At 57.6% G+C, this 15,887-nt stretch overlaps 2 protein-coding genes across 3 annotated transcripts in view; both read right to left on the reverse strand.

Annotated features, from left to right (window-relative positions):
- Window positions 1-109: 109 nt before the first annotated feature.
- On the reverse strand, window positions 110-5,795 carry LOC121167580 (dolichyl-diphosphooligosaccharide--protein glycosyltransferase 48 kDa subunit-like). The gene is made up of 12 exons (XM_040997066.1): window positions 5,744-5,795; window positions 5,011-5,280; window positions 4,809-4,919; window positions 3,264-3,350; window positions 2,445-2,548; window positions 2,264-2,358; window positions 1,951-2,044; window positions 1,666-1,814; window positions 1,141-1,288; window positions 752-872; window positions 556-662; window positions 110-465 (listed from the first exon to the last, which is right to left on the reverse strand). The coding sequence occupies exons 1-12, from the start codon at window positions 5,793-5,795 to the stop codon at window positions 316-318; spliced, it is 1,488 nt and encodes a 495-aa protein (XP_040853000.1). The 3' UTR covers window positions 110-315.
- Window positions 5,796-6,815: 1,020 nt separating this feature from the next.
- The window catches only part of LOC121167576 (kinesin-like protein KIF17), a 32,701-nt gene continuing 23,629 nt past the window's right edge, over window positions 6,816-15,887 (reverse strand). Inside the window, exons 12-15 of one of the 2 annotated variants that reach the window (XM_040997055.1) lie at window positions 11,420-11,678; window positions 10,764-10,831; window positions 7,915-8,032; window positions 6,816-6,994 (exon numbers count right to left, since the gene is read on the reverse strand). In XM_040997055.1, coding sequence (XP_040852989.1) covers window positions 6,816-6,994; window positions 7,915-8,032; window positions 10,764-10,831; window positions 11,420-11,678 — 624 coding nt within the window. Of the gene's footprint in view, window positions 6,995-7,914; window positions 8,033-10,763; window positions 10,835-11,419; window positions 11,679-15,887 lie in introns of both variants that reach the window. The other variant, XM_040997054.1, reaches the window with a different exon arrangement.

Here is a 15,887-nt window from a genome sequence, read left to right on the forward strand (position 1 = left end):
GGGTTAGGGAACACAGCTGTCTTAGCAGCCATGAAAGAACCTGCAACTTCTGACTCAGTCCCCGGCAGGAGGCGCCCCACATCAAGAAGCATGACAGATTGGGGCCCTCTGAGGACAAATTTTTTATTTTAGAAATGAATGACCACACACCGTCAAGATGCCACTTAGTAATTGAAGGAGTAAAACTTGACAAAAGATTCCCTGTTCCCACCCCCAGTCCCCATGGCCCATCTCCCACTGAGGTAAGGCTGTGCCACTTGCCCATGGCTTAAAAAAAAATAATAAAACCCGACCCTGGTCCCAGGCCGCAGCCTGTCAGTCCGATTTTTCCTTCTCCTTCATGTGCAAGAAGACGATGCTAAAGATGAAGAGGCCCAGCATCATGGAGAATGCGCTGGCATAGTAGGGATAGGCCGAGGGGATGAAGCGCTCATACTGCGTGTGCTGCAGCGGCCTCACCGACACCTGCAATGGCACAGGAGCACGCGTACAGGCCCTGGCCGCTGGCAAGCCCCAGCGGGCACATGCCTGGCAGAACGCAGGGTCACTGCTTACCTGCGTGGAAGAGTACAGGTGTGTGTAGCCGAGCCGGTTGTAATCCACCTTAAATTGGAACACGCCATAGACGTCGGGCAACTTGAACTGGACGCTGTATTTGCCACCTAGGGAAGAAGCAGCACAGATCCCCGAGGGCGCGTCCAGGGTACGTCTCACGGGCCACCTCCTGCCACCCTCTCGTGGGGATGCCTACCTTTCCTCTTCAGGAAGGTCCTCACAAAAGGATCGATGCGGACAAATTCCAGCTGGATGTCGTCGCCATCAAAGGGAACCCACCTGCCGTTGGAGAGCTGCTCAATCACGATGCTGTACTCCTGGGGGGAGACCAGGGAGCTGTGCTCGTGTCTGCCGCCCGCCCCGGGGCCTCAGCATGGTATTCAGGCCCCCTGCAAGTGACCCAAGCCCCTCGCCACCCCTGAATGGACCAGCCAAGTGTAGCCCCAGGCTGCAGTCCTGCAGGCAGAGGGGGCTAATCCTCACTTCCGCCCCTTTGGCCTGGCACCCGGGCTCGGCAGCCGCTGCAGAGCTGAGCTGAATCAACTGAAGCCCCCAGGGGGTTCTCCCACCCCACAGAGCGCTCACCACCAGGTCAGTGACAGTGTAGGCATTGGGGGGCGAAGTCTCGCCCACCCGGTGATGGGACACAGGCCCCACACGGAGCACTCCCTCCTCCTTGAACACCCAGCGCGATAGGGCCACGGCCAGCTCATAGTTGCCTGTCTGTGGGTACCTGCAGAGGGAAGGAGGGGCTTAGAACCACAGCCAGCATTTTGCTGTGCCTGACAGCCCAGGCTGTTTGACCCACATACCACGACAGAGCTCACTTGGCAGCCCTCTGTCAGCCCCAAGCATCCAGGAGCCACTGTCAGGGCAGAGAACACCACGGGTATGGGTGGTGCTGACTTGCACAATACCATTTTCTAAAAGGACCAAGGGGTTGTGGCCTCAAAACCAGTCTACTACTAAGGGCTAGTAGAAGCGCCAACACCAGCAGCAAAATCTTCCAAACACCTGCAAGCCCGAGGCCTCCAGGGCTCGTTCCCCTTCACGCCTCCCTGGCAGACCCAGGCAGCACCTCCCAGACCATGCCCCCATGCCCGCACCCACCTCTGGGCACCCGGTGTGGCCTTCTGCACGGCTGAGTTGAAGAAGGCGTCGCTGAAGAAGTCCAAGGAGCCACTGAAGATGACGCGGGCATTGTTCCTGGCCTGGAGGCCAGCGATCAGGAGGGTGTTCTTGCCCACGGCGTGCGGGTACTGGCAACATAATGGGGCTGTCACCCAGGTGCAGCCATGGGCCAAGGCAGGACGGTGCAGGACGCACCAGACAAGCCCAGCCCCATCTGGGGAGGAACCTGAAATCCTGATGTCTCCACCCCAACATCCCTCTCACCTGGGTGATAGGCTTATCCGGGAAGAAGGAGTACGAAGTAGACGAGCCCGTCAGGATGTCCAACACCAAAGGATTGTCAGGATCGGCCACCATCCTGTGGGAGCACAGAGAGCCCAGTGGTGCCCAGGAGCCACCAGGAGCCCAAGGACACGAGCCCCAAGGCTTCCCTCCCAGTCCACCTTTCTCCACGGCACTCAGTGCTGTAACAAGGGAATGTGACTGTCTTCCACATGACCCTCCCCTACATCCTCTGGAGGCCCCCAGAGTAAAAGCTGCTTCCCCAGCTGCCTTGGGCTTCTCCCTGCTCACTCACCCAACTCCCCGAAAGAGGATGGGATTCAGAGACGACTTCCCAACAATGGTTGGGGCTTTGAGCAGGTTCTCGGTGTCCGCCACGATGAGCGTGTGCTGCAGAGGGTAAGCAGGGGTCAGGAGAAGGCAGTGCCAAGCCCAAGAGGCCGCCCTGAGAGCCAGCAGGGGACAACCCCGATTACCTGTCCAGGGTCCGAGACATCATAGTTGTGATGGTCAATGACAGCCGTTTTCTCCTCATCAAACTCAATCCCGCACTCACTGCCCAGCTCTCGGAGAGGGTCACCTGCAGATCCAAGAGGTGCGTGGCTGAGCCCCACACATGTGGGCCTGGGCCAAGCGGGGTCACTTGTCTGCTTCCTCAAGACTTGTCCTCTGCTGGCCAGCCATGTGGCTTCACCGGGCAGGGCTGAGCCCCGAGTGGCCCAAGCCACAGCATGCAGCCACCCTGGGGGCAGTGGGAGTGAGGGAAGGCTGGCATCTGGACTGCCACAGCCACCTCCTGGCCCTTGTTCTCTGCCACTGTGCAGGGAGTTTGCTCTGCACAAAAGCAATTAGCTCACCTTGCCGTCACCTTACCAGGACACACATGTAGAGTAGGGAGTTTAAAAACCTGCCATTTTTACAGATGGACAGCCTGGCCAGATGAGTGACTCGCATGTGGGGTTCACATGCTTTCTCCGTACTTGTGGAGACCTTGGACAATGTCAAGACTTTGGAACACAGAGCTGTCAGACTAGGCTCCCTCAATTTGCTTTTCAGAAGGAGGTGCCATCAAAACAGCATGAGAAGCTACCCAGGCAGAGTGCCCAGCCCATCAAAAGACCCACCCTCACGGCAGGGCAGCAGAGGGGCCAGATGTCCAGGGCTCCACAGTTCTGTCATTGACCCCACAGCTACGGCCTGCCCAGCCTGGCCAGTGTAGCCATTTTCCCTGGGAAAGCTCTCCCGCTCCTTGGCAAACTGGTGGAAAGCACCAGAACGACCCAGGTCACACTCACCAATGTCTGAGCTGGCGGCTACCAGGACGCTGCCCCCACCGTCAATGAAGGCGCTGATGGTCTCCACGTTGATGTTGCCGCCAAAATCTGGAAGAACGTACCCAACACAGTGACCCCCAAGACATCTGGTTTTCCAGCTTGGGGTGGGGGCTGCAGTCAGCCACTGGTAATCCCCATGGGAGGGGGATCCCAGACCACTGCACACAGGACAGACACTCCATGTTCCCACAGCATGAGTCAAATAATGGCTCAGATTTTAAACTGCTGATCCAACTTCCTGGACGCATATAAAATGCAGTGATTCCTTGTGCCAATGCTGTGGTGCAGTGGGTACAATGCAATTGTCCCTTAGTATCCATGGGGACATGCCCCACACCCCTGGAAGCCTCATCCGCCATGTAACAGTGAGTCCCTGCACCTTCAGCCGTGCCCCGTGTACTCCAGACACCTCCACACGCTTAGCCTGGTCACCGATGGTGTGTGAACAGTCACACAGCACCATTTCATGACAAGTTTAAAGCCTGTAGACATTCAGTGCAGGTGCAATCTTTGTTTCCAGATATTTCTGACCTGTGAGTGTGGAACCCATGGTCATGGAGAGCCCACCGCCTCCACACAGAAACACTGCATTTTCTCCTCACAGATACAATGTGACTTCAACTCATCCCTGCAGGGTTCACTGGGGTGCTGGTCTCCACTGAAGCCAGGTGAGGTCCCGCCAGTGCCCAGGAGCACCTGCCCCGAGGACAATGCCAGCACTGGCCATCATCGTGCCCGCCGGCCTAGCACGAGGCCCGCAGATTACGTTCAGGACAGCCACAGCACAATTGCTCAGAACACTTTTTTAGCATCATCATCAAAACGATTCGTTCACCTCCAGTTTCTAACTGCCACAGGCTCTGACTGCTGTAACCTGGAGTCAATTCCACCCCAATCACTTCTGCCTCCAGAAAGGCCAAAGACACATGTGCGAGGGCAGTCGGGAGTAACGCAGTGACAGGAGCCCAGGGAAGCACTCCAGTGACAGGGGCTGCCCGTGAAGCCCAAGGCAGGAGTGCCAGGCCTGCCTGCCCCAGCAGGCGCTTCCTCTCACCGCTGCTGTCCCTCCACGCAAACTAATAAACAGGAAGGGAACACCGAGTCCGGAGTTTGCAGGAAAGCACCCCCCTCCCACCATGAACTCCACGGTGCTGGAGGCCCTTCTTCACACCACTGCCTGCGATAGATGGAGGAGACAGCATGGAGAGCGCGCTGAACACGGAACCATCAACCGGCTTATGCGGTTACGATATGCAAACTCCCAGTTCCCGAGAGAGCCCGTCAACCTGCCCCAGATCCCCCCTGCCTCCACCCAGCCATGGTTCACGGCCTTCTCGCCGGGCGAGCTGCACCTGCGGGAGGCCGGGCACCGCAGCCCTTCCCCCGGGGACCTGCCGGGTCAGGAGCGGGCAAGTTCTCCAAGCAACAGCGCCGAGGCCCGGGACCCAGCCCCTGGCTACTCGGAGCAGCAGGAGCCCGGCTCCGGGGGCGTCCCGTGGCCCGTACCTTCCACCGACGGGGAGAAGATGATGAGGTTGTCGAAGAGAAACTCGCCATACTTGATGAGGGACAGGCTGGGGTCGTCGGCGCTCTTGAAGGTGAGTTCAAAGCCCCGATCTGGAAGAGAAGCAAGCGGGGAAACTGAGGCAGAGCGCACGCGGCTGCCCGAGTGGAAGGACAGAGCGCGTTTCCTGGACCCCACGCTCACCCTTAAGGCTCCGGAAGAAAAGCGAGTGCGTCTCCCGCAGGTTGAGGTTGTCCAGCAACACCAGAGTACGGGGACCGCTGGCCAAGGCCGAGCCGAGCAGCAGCAGCAGCAGCCAGGAGAGCGCCCCAGCCCGGGCCATGGTCACCCGCCTGCCAAAGCGCCCAGCGCCCGGACACCGGAAGTGTCCCCTCCTCGACCGTCCAATCGCCGCCCGCGGCCCTGCCTTACCACCCGGAAGTGATCGGGGTGCGCGGGGTCGAACGGCCGCAGCTGCGGGTGCACGGGCCAGGAGCCGGGAAGCCGCCCGGAAGCGCCCCAGTCAGTGACGGAGTCTCTGGCGCCTATTGGCGGAAAGGGCGCGAGGCCCCACCCCTCCGACGGAAAAGGCTCAATCGGAGCGAGCCAGCTCTGCAGCCGCAGCCAATCAGCGAGGTCGAAGCCCCGGGCTCCGTCCCGGTTTTGAACCCGCCGGCTCGGATCCCGTAGTCAGTCCAGTGACCTGCTCCGCTCCTTGCAAGGAATGGCCGCCTCTTCGATCCCCATTAGTCCAGGGCCGAGTCGGGACTGGAGACCGGGCACTGCAATCCTCACGGGGACCTGCCGCGGCCGCGGGGTTCGCCCTGCCCGTCGCGGTGGCCCAGGCTGGGCACTGCGTGGATGAGCTGTGGACGCCTCTTCACCGCCCCCGCCCTGTCTGCCTCTGCCCTCCGCTTCCACGGAACTCAGTTTTCACCAAGCCCTTGGCTCTCCCCACTCTCAAACCTCCAGGGCCAGCCCAAGGCCATCCCCCCCGCCCCAAAGACCCCCGTGCCCCCCTCGGACTTCCTCCGGGCAGCCCTCTGGGCTGGACTCCCAGGCACTCAGCTTTGGGGCCTCCCACCCTGTCACTGCTCATGGCCTTCAGAAGGCGTGTGTTACCCCGTTTCACAGAGGAAGGCAGAGCCTTCGGCCCTCCCCGAGACCCGCCTGGGAGGGCTGGGTGCGTGGGTTCATTTCTGAGTGGACACCCAGACACCCCCCTGAGAGCCGAGGAAGCCCGGGCCTGAGAGCTGGCCCATCTCCTGTAGAGGAAAGGCCCAAAGCTCTGCCCGGAAGGACGCCCCTGTGCAGGTGTCTGCGGGGCCCTGGAAGGCTTCTCTGGCTACAGCACCCTGTTCCCAGACGGGCAGGTGTTTTTCCGCTGCGTGGACAGCCCCGTGCCCTGCGAGTCCAGCTGCCAGCTGACGCACACCTGGACAGCAGCAGTGGCTCAAGTGGTTGGTGGAAAGGCAGATTGAGTTCCAGGCTCCCAGCCTCAGTTAATGCAGATATTTGGGGATAAGATCATCAACTGGAACCTTCCTCTCTCTCAAATCATATTTTCAAGAGAACCACTGCTCAGTGACTCCAGCCAGCAGCGGCAGCAGGGCGGGGAACGGAGTGTCCAAAAAGGCAGTTTATTGGGCAGCTCAGCTTGCCGGGGCCACAGTCAGGGAGCCCAGGCCGGGCCTTCCCTTAGGCAGGATGCCCCGGAGGTGCGGTTCTCGGCAGCTCCTCCCCTCGAGTGCTGCCAGGGAGGACTCTGGCAGTTGTGAGCCTGCAGAGCCCACGGAGGCCAACAGCAACACTGAGGGGCCACAGGGGCAGCCTCCGTGCAGGTGAAAACACTGGCATGGCATGGCCAGGGTGGCTGGGGCAGGCTGTTTCCTGCGGGATGGGAAGGGAGTGTGGGGTCCCAGAGCAGACCCATCGGGGGCCCTGAGGGGACAGGTGGGAGGATGGAGAGAGGGTGGCCCTGGGGCTCCAGCTGGCAGCAGGCATGGCATTCACAGAGGCTCGAGGCCAAAGCTGCTTTTGCTCTTCTTCCGCCGGGCCTTGGCGAAGGGGATGTCCAGGGACTCGAGGCGGAAGGGCCGGGGCTGGGGCAGCTCAGTGGCCTGGGTGGGTGGGATGGCCAAGCTGTTGCCCAGCGGGGAGCTGAGGCCTGGTGGCGAGTTGTGGTGCCCTGTGGAGGGGAGGGCCAGGGTGCCAGTCAGCCCATGTGCAGGCACCCTGCCCGTCCTCCATGTGCAGTGGGGAGGGTCCAGCAGCTCACGCCCCCTCCTTCCCCTCCCCAGCACTGTAGCTGGGGCCCAGCAATGGCTGCTCAGGATGACACGTCAGACCCAGCACTACACCTGTAGCCCAGGGGTTCGGACCTGCAGACAGCAGGCCTGGCTCCCCACTTGCAGCAGTGTGACCCCGGGCAGGTCCCTGACCTCTCCTGACCCGCAGCGTGGGCACCACACAGGGGCTCAGCTGAGGCCAGGTCCTTTCCTATCCTGTTTCCCTCCTTGGGCCTCCATTCCGCTGCTCCACCCCTTATATCACCTTGGTATAGGAGGAGGATTTGCTTTCCGTTGCTACTTTATTGAAAATACAGTGGGATTCTTCCCCCTCATTTTAGAAGCAGAAGAATGGATTTTTCACTTTCTGAAACTGTGTTTTGCCTTTGTGGACCTTCTCTGGTCCCTGGGCACGGTGATCCTTAACAGGCAAAGTCAGCCCTCCCTACCCCACCACAGCGTATGGCAGGCCCTGCAGCACGTGAAGCAGCTGTGGGGGGCTGGCACTCCCCCAGTGATACTCTAAGCCTGCACCTCACCCTGCGTGCTGCCACCCTACCGGGGCTGGGGGGGCAAATGGACCAGACCCAGCACCTCTCCCCGGTGAGCAGACAGCACCCTGAGCACCTGCTGTGTGCGGCTGGGCTGGGCCATTTCCCCATGGCACTGTATTACATCCTGCAAATGAGTATTATTGCACTCCCACCCCATTTTATAACAGGGGAAACTGAGGCTCAGAGAGGAAAAGAGCTCCTGAACCCAGCTGCATCTGACTGCAAGCCCATCACGCCTCTCGCAGCTTGGGGCACGGAGCACTCACCGAGGCTCCTCATGGAATCCGTGCTCAGGATCTGGCTGGCCCGCTTGGACCGGAAGTAGTTACTGGCAATGTTCTCACTGTCACTCCGACTTAGCATCACGCGGTAGCGGTCTTCTTCCTGCCAGGATTAATCCACACACTAAGCAGTGGAGCCCCAGCTACTGCAGTCCTGACTCGGACCCCTAGCTGAGAGCTCAGAGGCCTCTGGAAGCCTGCCGGGGTGGGGACTGCCCACTTTGGGGGTTCCCGGGCTCATGAGTCTCCAGCCAGGCATCCACTGCACCCCGCTTCCCTGGGACAGGCAGGGCTGTGTTCCCTCATGCAATACTCTGATGGGGCGAGGGTGCCGCCACTCTACCCCACCCCCCAAGTCTGTCCCCAGAGTACTCAGCCCACGGCTCCCCATGTGCCCATCAGCCTGGAGCCTGACCTCACATGAGGACAGTGATGTCACTGTAGCCAGGCCCTTGGTTTCTCACTCTGAACTCCTTCCTTCTCCCACTTGACTAGATATGTTCACATGGCACCCATCACAGAATCACAACTTCTGGAACACAGTAAGTGGTCCACTGCAGGCCCATGACCAGTCCAAATCTTGCCCAGAGTTGGGGCAGGTGCTGTAGTGGAGGCTGATAAGCTGCCCACACCCCATACCAGAGTGCCTGCTCCGAGCCCTGGCTACTTCACTCCGGATTCAGGTTCCCACTAACTGTAGCCTAGCACCTAAAGTCCTCACCCTGCACGCACTGGGATCCCATAGGGGTACTGGTTCTAATCCCACCAGCCCCACTTCCCATCCAGGTCTCTGCTTGTTGCCTGGGAAAGTAGTTGGGGACAGTACAAAACCTTGGGACCCTGTACCCGCATGGGAGACCCAGAAGAGGCTCCAGGCTCTGGGTTCCTGGCTTTGGATTGACTCTGTTTCTTCTGAGTCCCTCACATGGGTGCAGGGGGCCTAGGCACTTGGGTCATCTGCTTTTTTCAGGTTCACTAGCAGAGAGAAGGACCAGAAATGGAGCAGCCAGGACTTGAACTGGAACCCAAATGGGATGCAGTTTTTGCTGGCAGCCCTTTACCCACTATGCTCAACACAACCCCCGCTCCTGTGTTTTATTTTTATCTGTATTTTTTATTGGTTTATTTGAGACAGAGAGCTGCCATCCACTGTTTCATTCTCCAAATGCCCACAACAGTCGAAACTGAACTCTGCCAAAGCCAGGAGCGCAGGCCTGGTCTCCCGTGCAGGTGCCAAGGACCCAGTTACTTAAACCATCACTCACTGCGTCCCAAGGTGCTGGGACTTGAAGCCAGGTGTTCCGATATAGGACGTGGGCACCTCGACTGCGAGACTAAACACCCACCTTGGCAACTAAAGTTTCATCCTGTCTTTACGCTGCAATAACAGATGTGAGAGACTCCAGCCACCTGGCCCAAGAGCCGACAGAATTTACTATCAGCAATGACATTGTGGGGTACAGAGCGATGCCGATATCCCATGCCCTAGCACCAGTTCGAATCCACTTCCAATCCAGCTCCCTACAAATGCTCCTGGGAAGGCAACAGAAAGCAGCCCAAGTGGGTGGGCCCCTGCCCCCAGGTGGAGTGCCTGGCTCCTGGCTTGGCCTGTGCAGCCACTTGGGAAGCAGGTGGAAGACCTCTCTGTGTTTCTCCCTGTCACTGTGCCTTGCAGGTACACAGATCTTTCCCAAAAGTTGTAAAAATATATTTACTGTCAAGTCCTTTATAGCAGATGCTGGCTAGCTCCTGCTTCACACCCATACAACATGGGAAACATGCAAAGAAAGTGACCTTAGAATCCCAGTGATAGTTCTGTCAACACGTGGAGGTCTGAGGGACCAGCTGGGGCCCAGAGAACCAGACTGGGCCATGGGCCTCTGGACTTGAACCTGAAACCCCTGCCCTGTGCCAGCAGGGAACGCAGCCCAGTGCCCTATCCCTATCCCTGCCCTGTGCCCAGTGGCCCCAGGCCCTCCCTCTCCTTGTCCTCCTGACTTCAGGTGCATGTGAGCCAGGGCCAGCGGAGGCCAAGGGCCCAGTACCAGTGGAGGGACGCAGCAGAAGAGCCAGACTGGGCCCCAGTGTTCATCCTTAGGGGTGGTTGGTTTGGCCCAGGGATGAAGATGTCACTTGGGACCACCCCATCCCAAATGGAAGTGCCTGGATTTACATTCCAGCTCAAGTTCCCCATTCCAGCTTCCTGCTACTGTGCAACCTTGGGAGGCAGCAGGTGATGGCTCAAGCATCTGGGCACCTGGCAGCCACACGGCAGGTGTGCACTGAGTTCCTGGCTCCTAGCTTCGGCCTGGCCCAGCCCCAAGCCAAGCCTAAGCCCCAGCTGCCTGTGGGCAGTTACCAAGTGGATCAGTGGATGGGAGAGCTATTCTCAAATATATAAAACCAAGAAATCCTGGGGCCAACATGATGGCATACCCAGTTAAGCCTGGATTGCAAGGCCAATATGCCATATCAGTGCCAGCTGATGTCCCAGCTGCTTTCCTTCCTGCCTAGCTGCCAGATAATGGCTAAAAAGGCAACAGAACAGGGCCCCAATGTTTGTGCCTCTGCCGCCCACCAGGAGACCCGGATGGTGCTCCTGGCTCCTGGCTTCAACCTGGCCCAATCCTGGCTATTATAGTCATTTGGGAAGTGAACTAGCAGGTGAAAGATGTCTCTCACTCTGTGCCTTTCAAATAAATAATTCTTAAAAAGGAAAAGGCAGGAGAGCCGGGGGAGGATCCTCAGCTGGGGGGAGAGAAGTGGGTCTCCCATGGTAACGCCCCCAGCACCCCTCCACCCCTGTCCTTCCCCCTCCCCCGCAGGGGTCTTACCAGGTCGGCCTCACCAGTGTCAGCTGCAGAGGCTTTTCGCGGGGTTTTGTTCTGCGGCCCGGTGGAAACTGCTGAGGAAACAACAGCTACAGTCACTGCAGCCGGGACACGGGGGCCGGGGGTGGGGTGCAGGGTGTGACCCTGCCCAGCCTAGCCGCGAGGTGACTGTGGACAGCAGGCAAGGGGCAGGGGGCAGAGAGAGCGAGCCCAGAGCTGGAAGTGGAGCCGGCTGGGGTCTTGCGGGCTGGGCAGGTACCGCTCACAGGTGTCAGAGAGGTAGGGACAGGACCACGCCAGCTACAGGGCTACCGAGGGGAGAGCCTGCTGCTGCCCAGACAGAGCCGGGCGTCAGTGGGACATGGGACCACTGCAGGGCAGCTTTACTCTGAGACTCATCTGGGGCAGGGGAAGTGGGGGGCTGCAAGGTCACTTTATCTGATGGAGAAGCCCAAAGAGAGGCAGTGACCTTCAGAAGGTCATGTGGGAGAGCAACAGCCAGGTAAAAGTTAGTGTAGACCTGTGCAAACCCCTCCCCACAGTGACGGTGACTTGGGGCCGCACACCCGCTGCACCCACAGCTTGCAGGGAGCAGCTGGCTCAGGTTTGTGCAGAACCACAGGATACAGAGGGGAGGGCAGGGGGCAGCGTGCTCTGACCTACTGGGAGGCTGGTTCTCATGATGACGGGCTCTGGAATCTTCCAGAAGCCATTATCCTCATCCCAGGAGGACTCGCGCCGGATCCTCTCCAGGTTGCTGTAGTTGCAATCCCTCCGGATCAGGGGCTGCACCTGCTCCAGCAGCTGCTGGAAGAACATGGCGTCGCGCTCCTGCCGCCGGATGGTGGCCAGGTAATCGATCTTCTCCAGCTCAAACTCCGATTGCAGATCTTTGATCTCCACCTCTGCAGCCCGCAGCTGCCAGCAAAGCATGACAGGCAATGAGCAAGTGGGGTGAAGACAGAGGCTTCGCCCGGACCATGCCCCCACCCCTGCACCCCACCAACAGACCCCTTCATGGCCCATCCACACCATCTCCCCCAGCCAACCAGCCCCCAACCCTTCTGTCCCTCCCTTGTCCCTCTCCCACCGTCCCACCCAGTGCTTAGATGAGCTGTCCACAGTCCTGAAAAATGTAAAGGGATAAACTGACCACCACCTGCTGCCACCAGCTCCTGGCCCCTGGCTCACACTCAAGCACCTCACTCGGGGGCCTTTCAGATGTGCCAGCCACAGTCGCCCCAGCCCTGGGAGAGCTCAGAGAGCTGCACAAATGACACGACTACGGGGTCCACCGGCACAACCGTGCCGACTCCACAGCCCTCCTCCCCCCACCACAGCCCTCTGTCCTGGAGAGACAGACCCCGCACCTGACAGGCCCACCTGATTTGACCATGGACTCCAGGCTCTTGGTCCCTGCGAAGTGTGCCAGACTGACCTTTCCTTCCCTCCTAAACACAGTGAGTGCCAATGCCAAGTGCAACCCTGTGCTTAGCCTCATGTCCCAGATGCACAGGCTGGCCCTCACACAGCCGGTGCAGTGTGGCTGATTAAGAAGGGTGACTGAATCCAAGGCAGTGACTGTCACCAGGCTAAGAACACGCCCTCGGCAGGAGTGGGACGGACAGGCGGCTGGCAGGGAGAGCCAGCTACACAAGCAGAAGCTATGCTAGGCCTGAAATGGAAGGGTTGGCTTCAGCTGAACTAAAGATGCCCCAGTGCCCATGCTAGGTGATGCACGCAGGGTTCCCATGTCATTACAGATTGGAATGTTTTTAACGATTTACTGACTTACTTATTTCGAAAGTCAGAGTTACAGAGGGAGCGGGAGAGACAAACAGCAATCTGTCCTCACAGGTCCACAACAGCCAAAGCAAGAAGCCAGGAGCTTCATCCGGGTCTCCCAGGGACTCAAACGCTTCAGCCGCCTTCTGCTGCTTCCCCAGGCCATCAGCAGGATGCTGGATCAGAGGTGGAGCAGCCAGGACCTGAGCAGGTGCCACGTGCTGGTGTCACAGGTGGTGGTGCCCTACCTACTATGCCACAAGGCCAGCCCCGTACATTTTTGTATATCTAAAATAATTCAGAATCTCTTCCTGGGCCCAGCAGCATGGCCTAGTGGCTACATCTCACCTTGCACGTGCCACAATCCCATAGGGGTACTGGTTCATGTCCCAGCTGCTCCACTTCCCATCCAGCTCCCTGCTTGTGGTTTGGGAAAGCACTAGAGGACAGCCCAAGCCCTTGGGACCCTGCACCCATGTGGGAGAACTAGGAGAAGCTCTTGGCTTCTGGCTTCAGATCAACTGAGTGCTGGCCAATGCGGCCACTTGGAGAATAAACCAGCGGATGGAAGATCTTTCTGTCTCTTCTTCTTTTGTAAATCTGCCTTTCCAAAAAAAAAAATAAATAAACAAATCTTTTTAAAAAATCACTTTCTGGGCCTGGCACAGTTGCCTAGTAGCTAAAGTCCTTGCCTTTCATGTGCTGGGATCCCATATGGGTGTTGGTTCTTATCTCAGCTAATCTACTTGCCATCCAGCTCCCTGCTGTGGCCTGGGAAAGCAGTAGAGGACGGCCCAAAGCCTTGGGACCCTGCACCTGCATAAGAGACCCAGAGGAAGCTCCCGGCTCCTGGCTTCAGATCGGCTCAGCTCTGGCCATTGCTGCCACTTGGGGAGTGAACCAGCAGATGGAAGAGCCTTCTCTCTGCCTCTCCTCCCTGTAAATCTGAAGATGGGTCCCTGCAACCACATGGGAGACCTGGATGGAGTTCCAGGTCTCCAGCTTCAGCCTGGCCCAGCCCTGGGCATTGTGGCTATTTTGGGGGGTGAATCAGCAGATGGGAAGAATGCTTTCTCTCTGTGACCACACTTTCAAACAAATAACTCTTTTTAAAAAATGACAAAATTTAGGAAGGTTGCAGGATAGAATTGCTGTTTTCTTGGCGCTATTACCAGGGAACTGGATCAGATGTGAAGCAGTTGGGACTCGATCCAATGCTCATATAAACACCAACACAGCAGGTGGCAGGTTAACTTAGTGTGCCAGCTTTAAACTTTGCTATTAGTTCTAATATTTTTAAGTCCCTTAGGACATTCTCTATAAAGCATGATGTCATCCACAAATAGAGATTATTATCTCAACGTGGATTTAAAAAAACAATTTGCATGTTTATTTTAAGGTATATAGATTGAGAAGGAGCATCAAAAAGATCTTCCATCCACTGGTTCGTCCCCAGACAGCCACATGGCCTGGGCTGGGCTAGATGGAAGCCAGAAGCCAAGAATTCTATGCATGTCTCCCACTCAGGTGACAGGGGCCGTCTCCCTCTGCCTCCCAAGGTGTATTAGCAGGGGACTACACAACATCCGGGACTCATAAGTGATGCCAGCACCTCAGGCAGCAGCTAAACGTGCTGTGCCACAATGCCCGCCCCCAATCCAGATGTCTTTTATTTCATTTTCTTTCCTAGCTGCTCTTCTAGAAATTGCACTTCAACGTGGGATAACATTGCTGACAGCAGGCTTTTGTACAATCCTTCTTACATGTGGTTGGATTTGGTTTGCTGGTATTTTGTAGAGCCAGAGGAGCTATCAGCGTGCACTTTTCTTACTAGGTCTTATTCTGGATTTGGTATCAAAGGGACACTGGTCCCATGGAATAAAGTGTTCTTAGGTACACGACATGATGGCTTAGTGGCTAAATCCTCACCTTGCACACGCTGGGATCCTTTATGGCGCCGATTTGTGTTCCAGCTACTATATTTTCCCATCCAGCTCCCTGCGTGTGGCCTGGGAAGGCAGTGGAGGATGGCCCAAAGTCTTGGGCCCCTGAACCCACGTGGGAGACCTGGAAAGAGCTCCTGGCTCCTGGCTTTGGGTCCACTCCACTAAAGCCATTGTGGCCACTTGGGGAGTGAGCCAGTGGGTGGACTATCTGTCTCTCTTCTCTGCAAATCAGACTTTCCAGTAGAAAATAAACAAATCTTTATTAAAAATGTATCTCAGAGGTGGAGATAGAGTAAGCTCCTGTTTGATTCTTTAGATGCCTGCAACTGCTGTGCCTGGGCTCAGTCCAAGCCTGCAGCCAGGAGCTCAATCGAAGCCTCCCATGTGAGCAGCAGGAATCCAGGGCCTTGGGGCATCACTGCCACCTGCCGGGGTCTGCCCCTGCAGAAGCTGGGGCCAGGAGCCAGAGCCAGGAGCAGCCTCGGGTCCCTGGCATGCGAGATGGGTACCCTGACCAGCAGCATCACCGCAGGGTGCTGGTACCCTAGCCCTGGGGAGCTCCAAGCAGAGGGACTGGCCCCACTATTGCCACACCACTGCTGTGGTGGCATTGTGGTACCAACGGGAACATGAGCTTCATTTCAAGTGACACTTCCCAGGAGCAGGCACCGGCCTCGCCCTCAGCACACTCTGAGCCCCAGATCAGCGCACCTGACTCTGGCTTCCTGCCCCGGGAGGCGGCAGTGACAGTCCACGAGACTGGGTCGCTGCTGCCACAGGGAGACCTGGATCAAGTTCCTGGCTTCCACCACAGGCTGCAATGTTGGAGGAGAGAAGTAGTTTTAGGAGGCTTTCTCTGTCTCTTTCTCTGCTTGTCAAATACTTAAAAAAAAAAAAAAAAGATTTATTTTTATTGGAAATTCAGACATACAGAAACGAGGAGAGACAAAGAGGAAGTTCTCCCCTCTGATGATTCACTCCCCAAGTGGCTGCAACAGCCAGTGCTGTGCCAATCCAAAGCCAGGAGCCAGGAGCTTCCTCTGGGTCTCTCATGCAGGTGCAGGGTCCCAAGGCTTTGGGCCGTCCTCGACTGCCTTCCCAGGCCTCAAGCAAGGAGCTGGATGGGAAGCGGGGCTACCAGGATCAGAACCGGTGCCCATATGAGATCCTGGCGCCAGCAAGGTAAGGACTTTAGTTCTAGGCTATTGCGCTGGGCCCTGAAATACTTTCAAAAAATAAAAGATGACACTTCTCCAGACAGCCAGAAGAAGGCGCTATTGAACCCCAGGGAACCGCCCAAGCCTTGCCTTTGCTGCTACCTAGCCAGAGCTCACAAAATCACCAGGGATGTGCAGATGTGTCCCATCAGAGGAGAGGAATCACAGCATTTCTAAGG

This window comes from Ochotona curzoniae, unplaced genomic scaffold, assembly GCF_017591425.1.
Source record: "Ochotona curzoniae isolate NIBS_2020 unplaced genomic scaffold, NIBS_Ocur_1.0 patch392, whole genome shotgun sequence".
NCBI lineage: Eukaryota > Metazoa > Chordata > Mammalia > Lagomorpha > Ochotonidae > Ochotona > Ochotona curzoniae.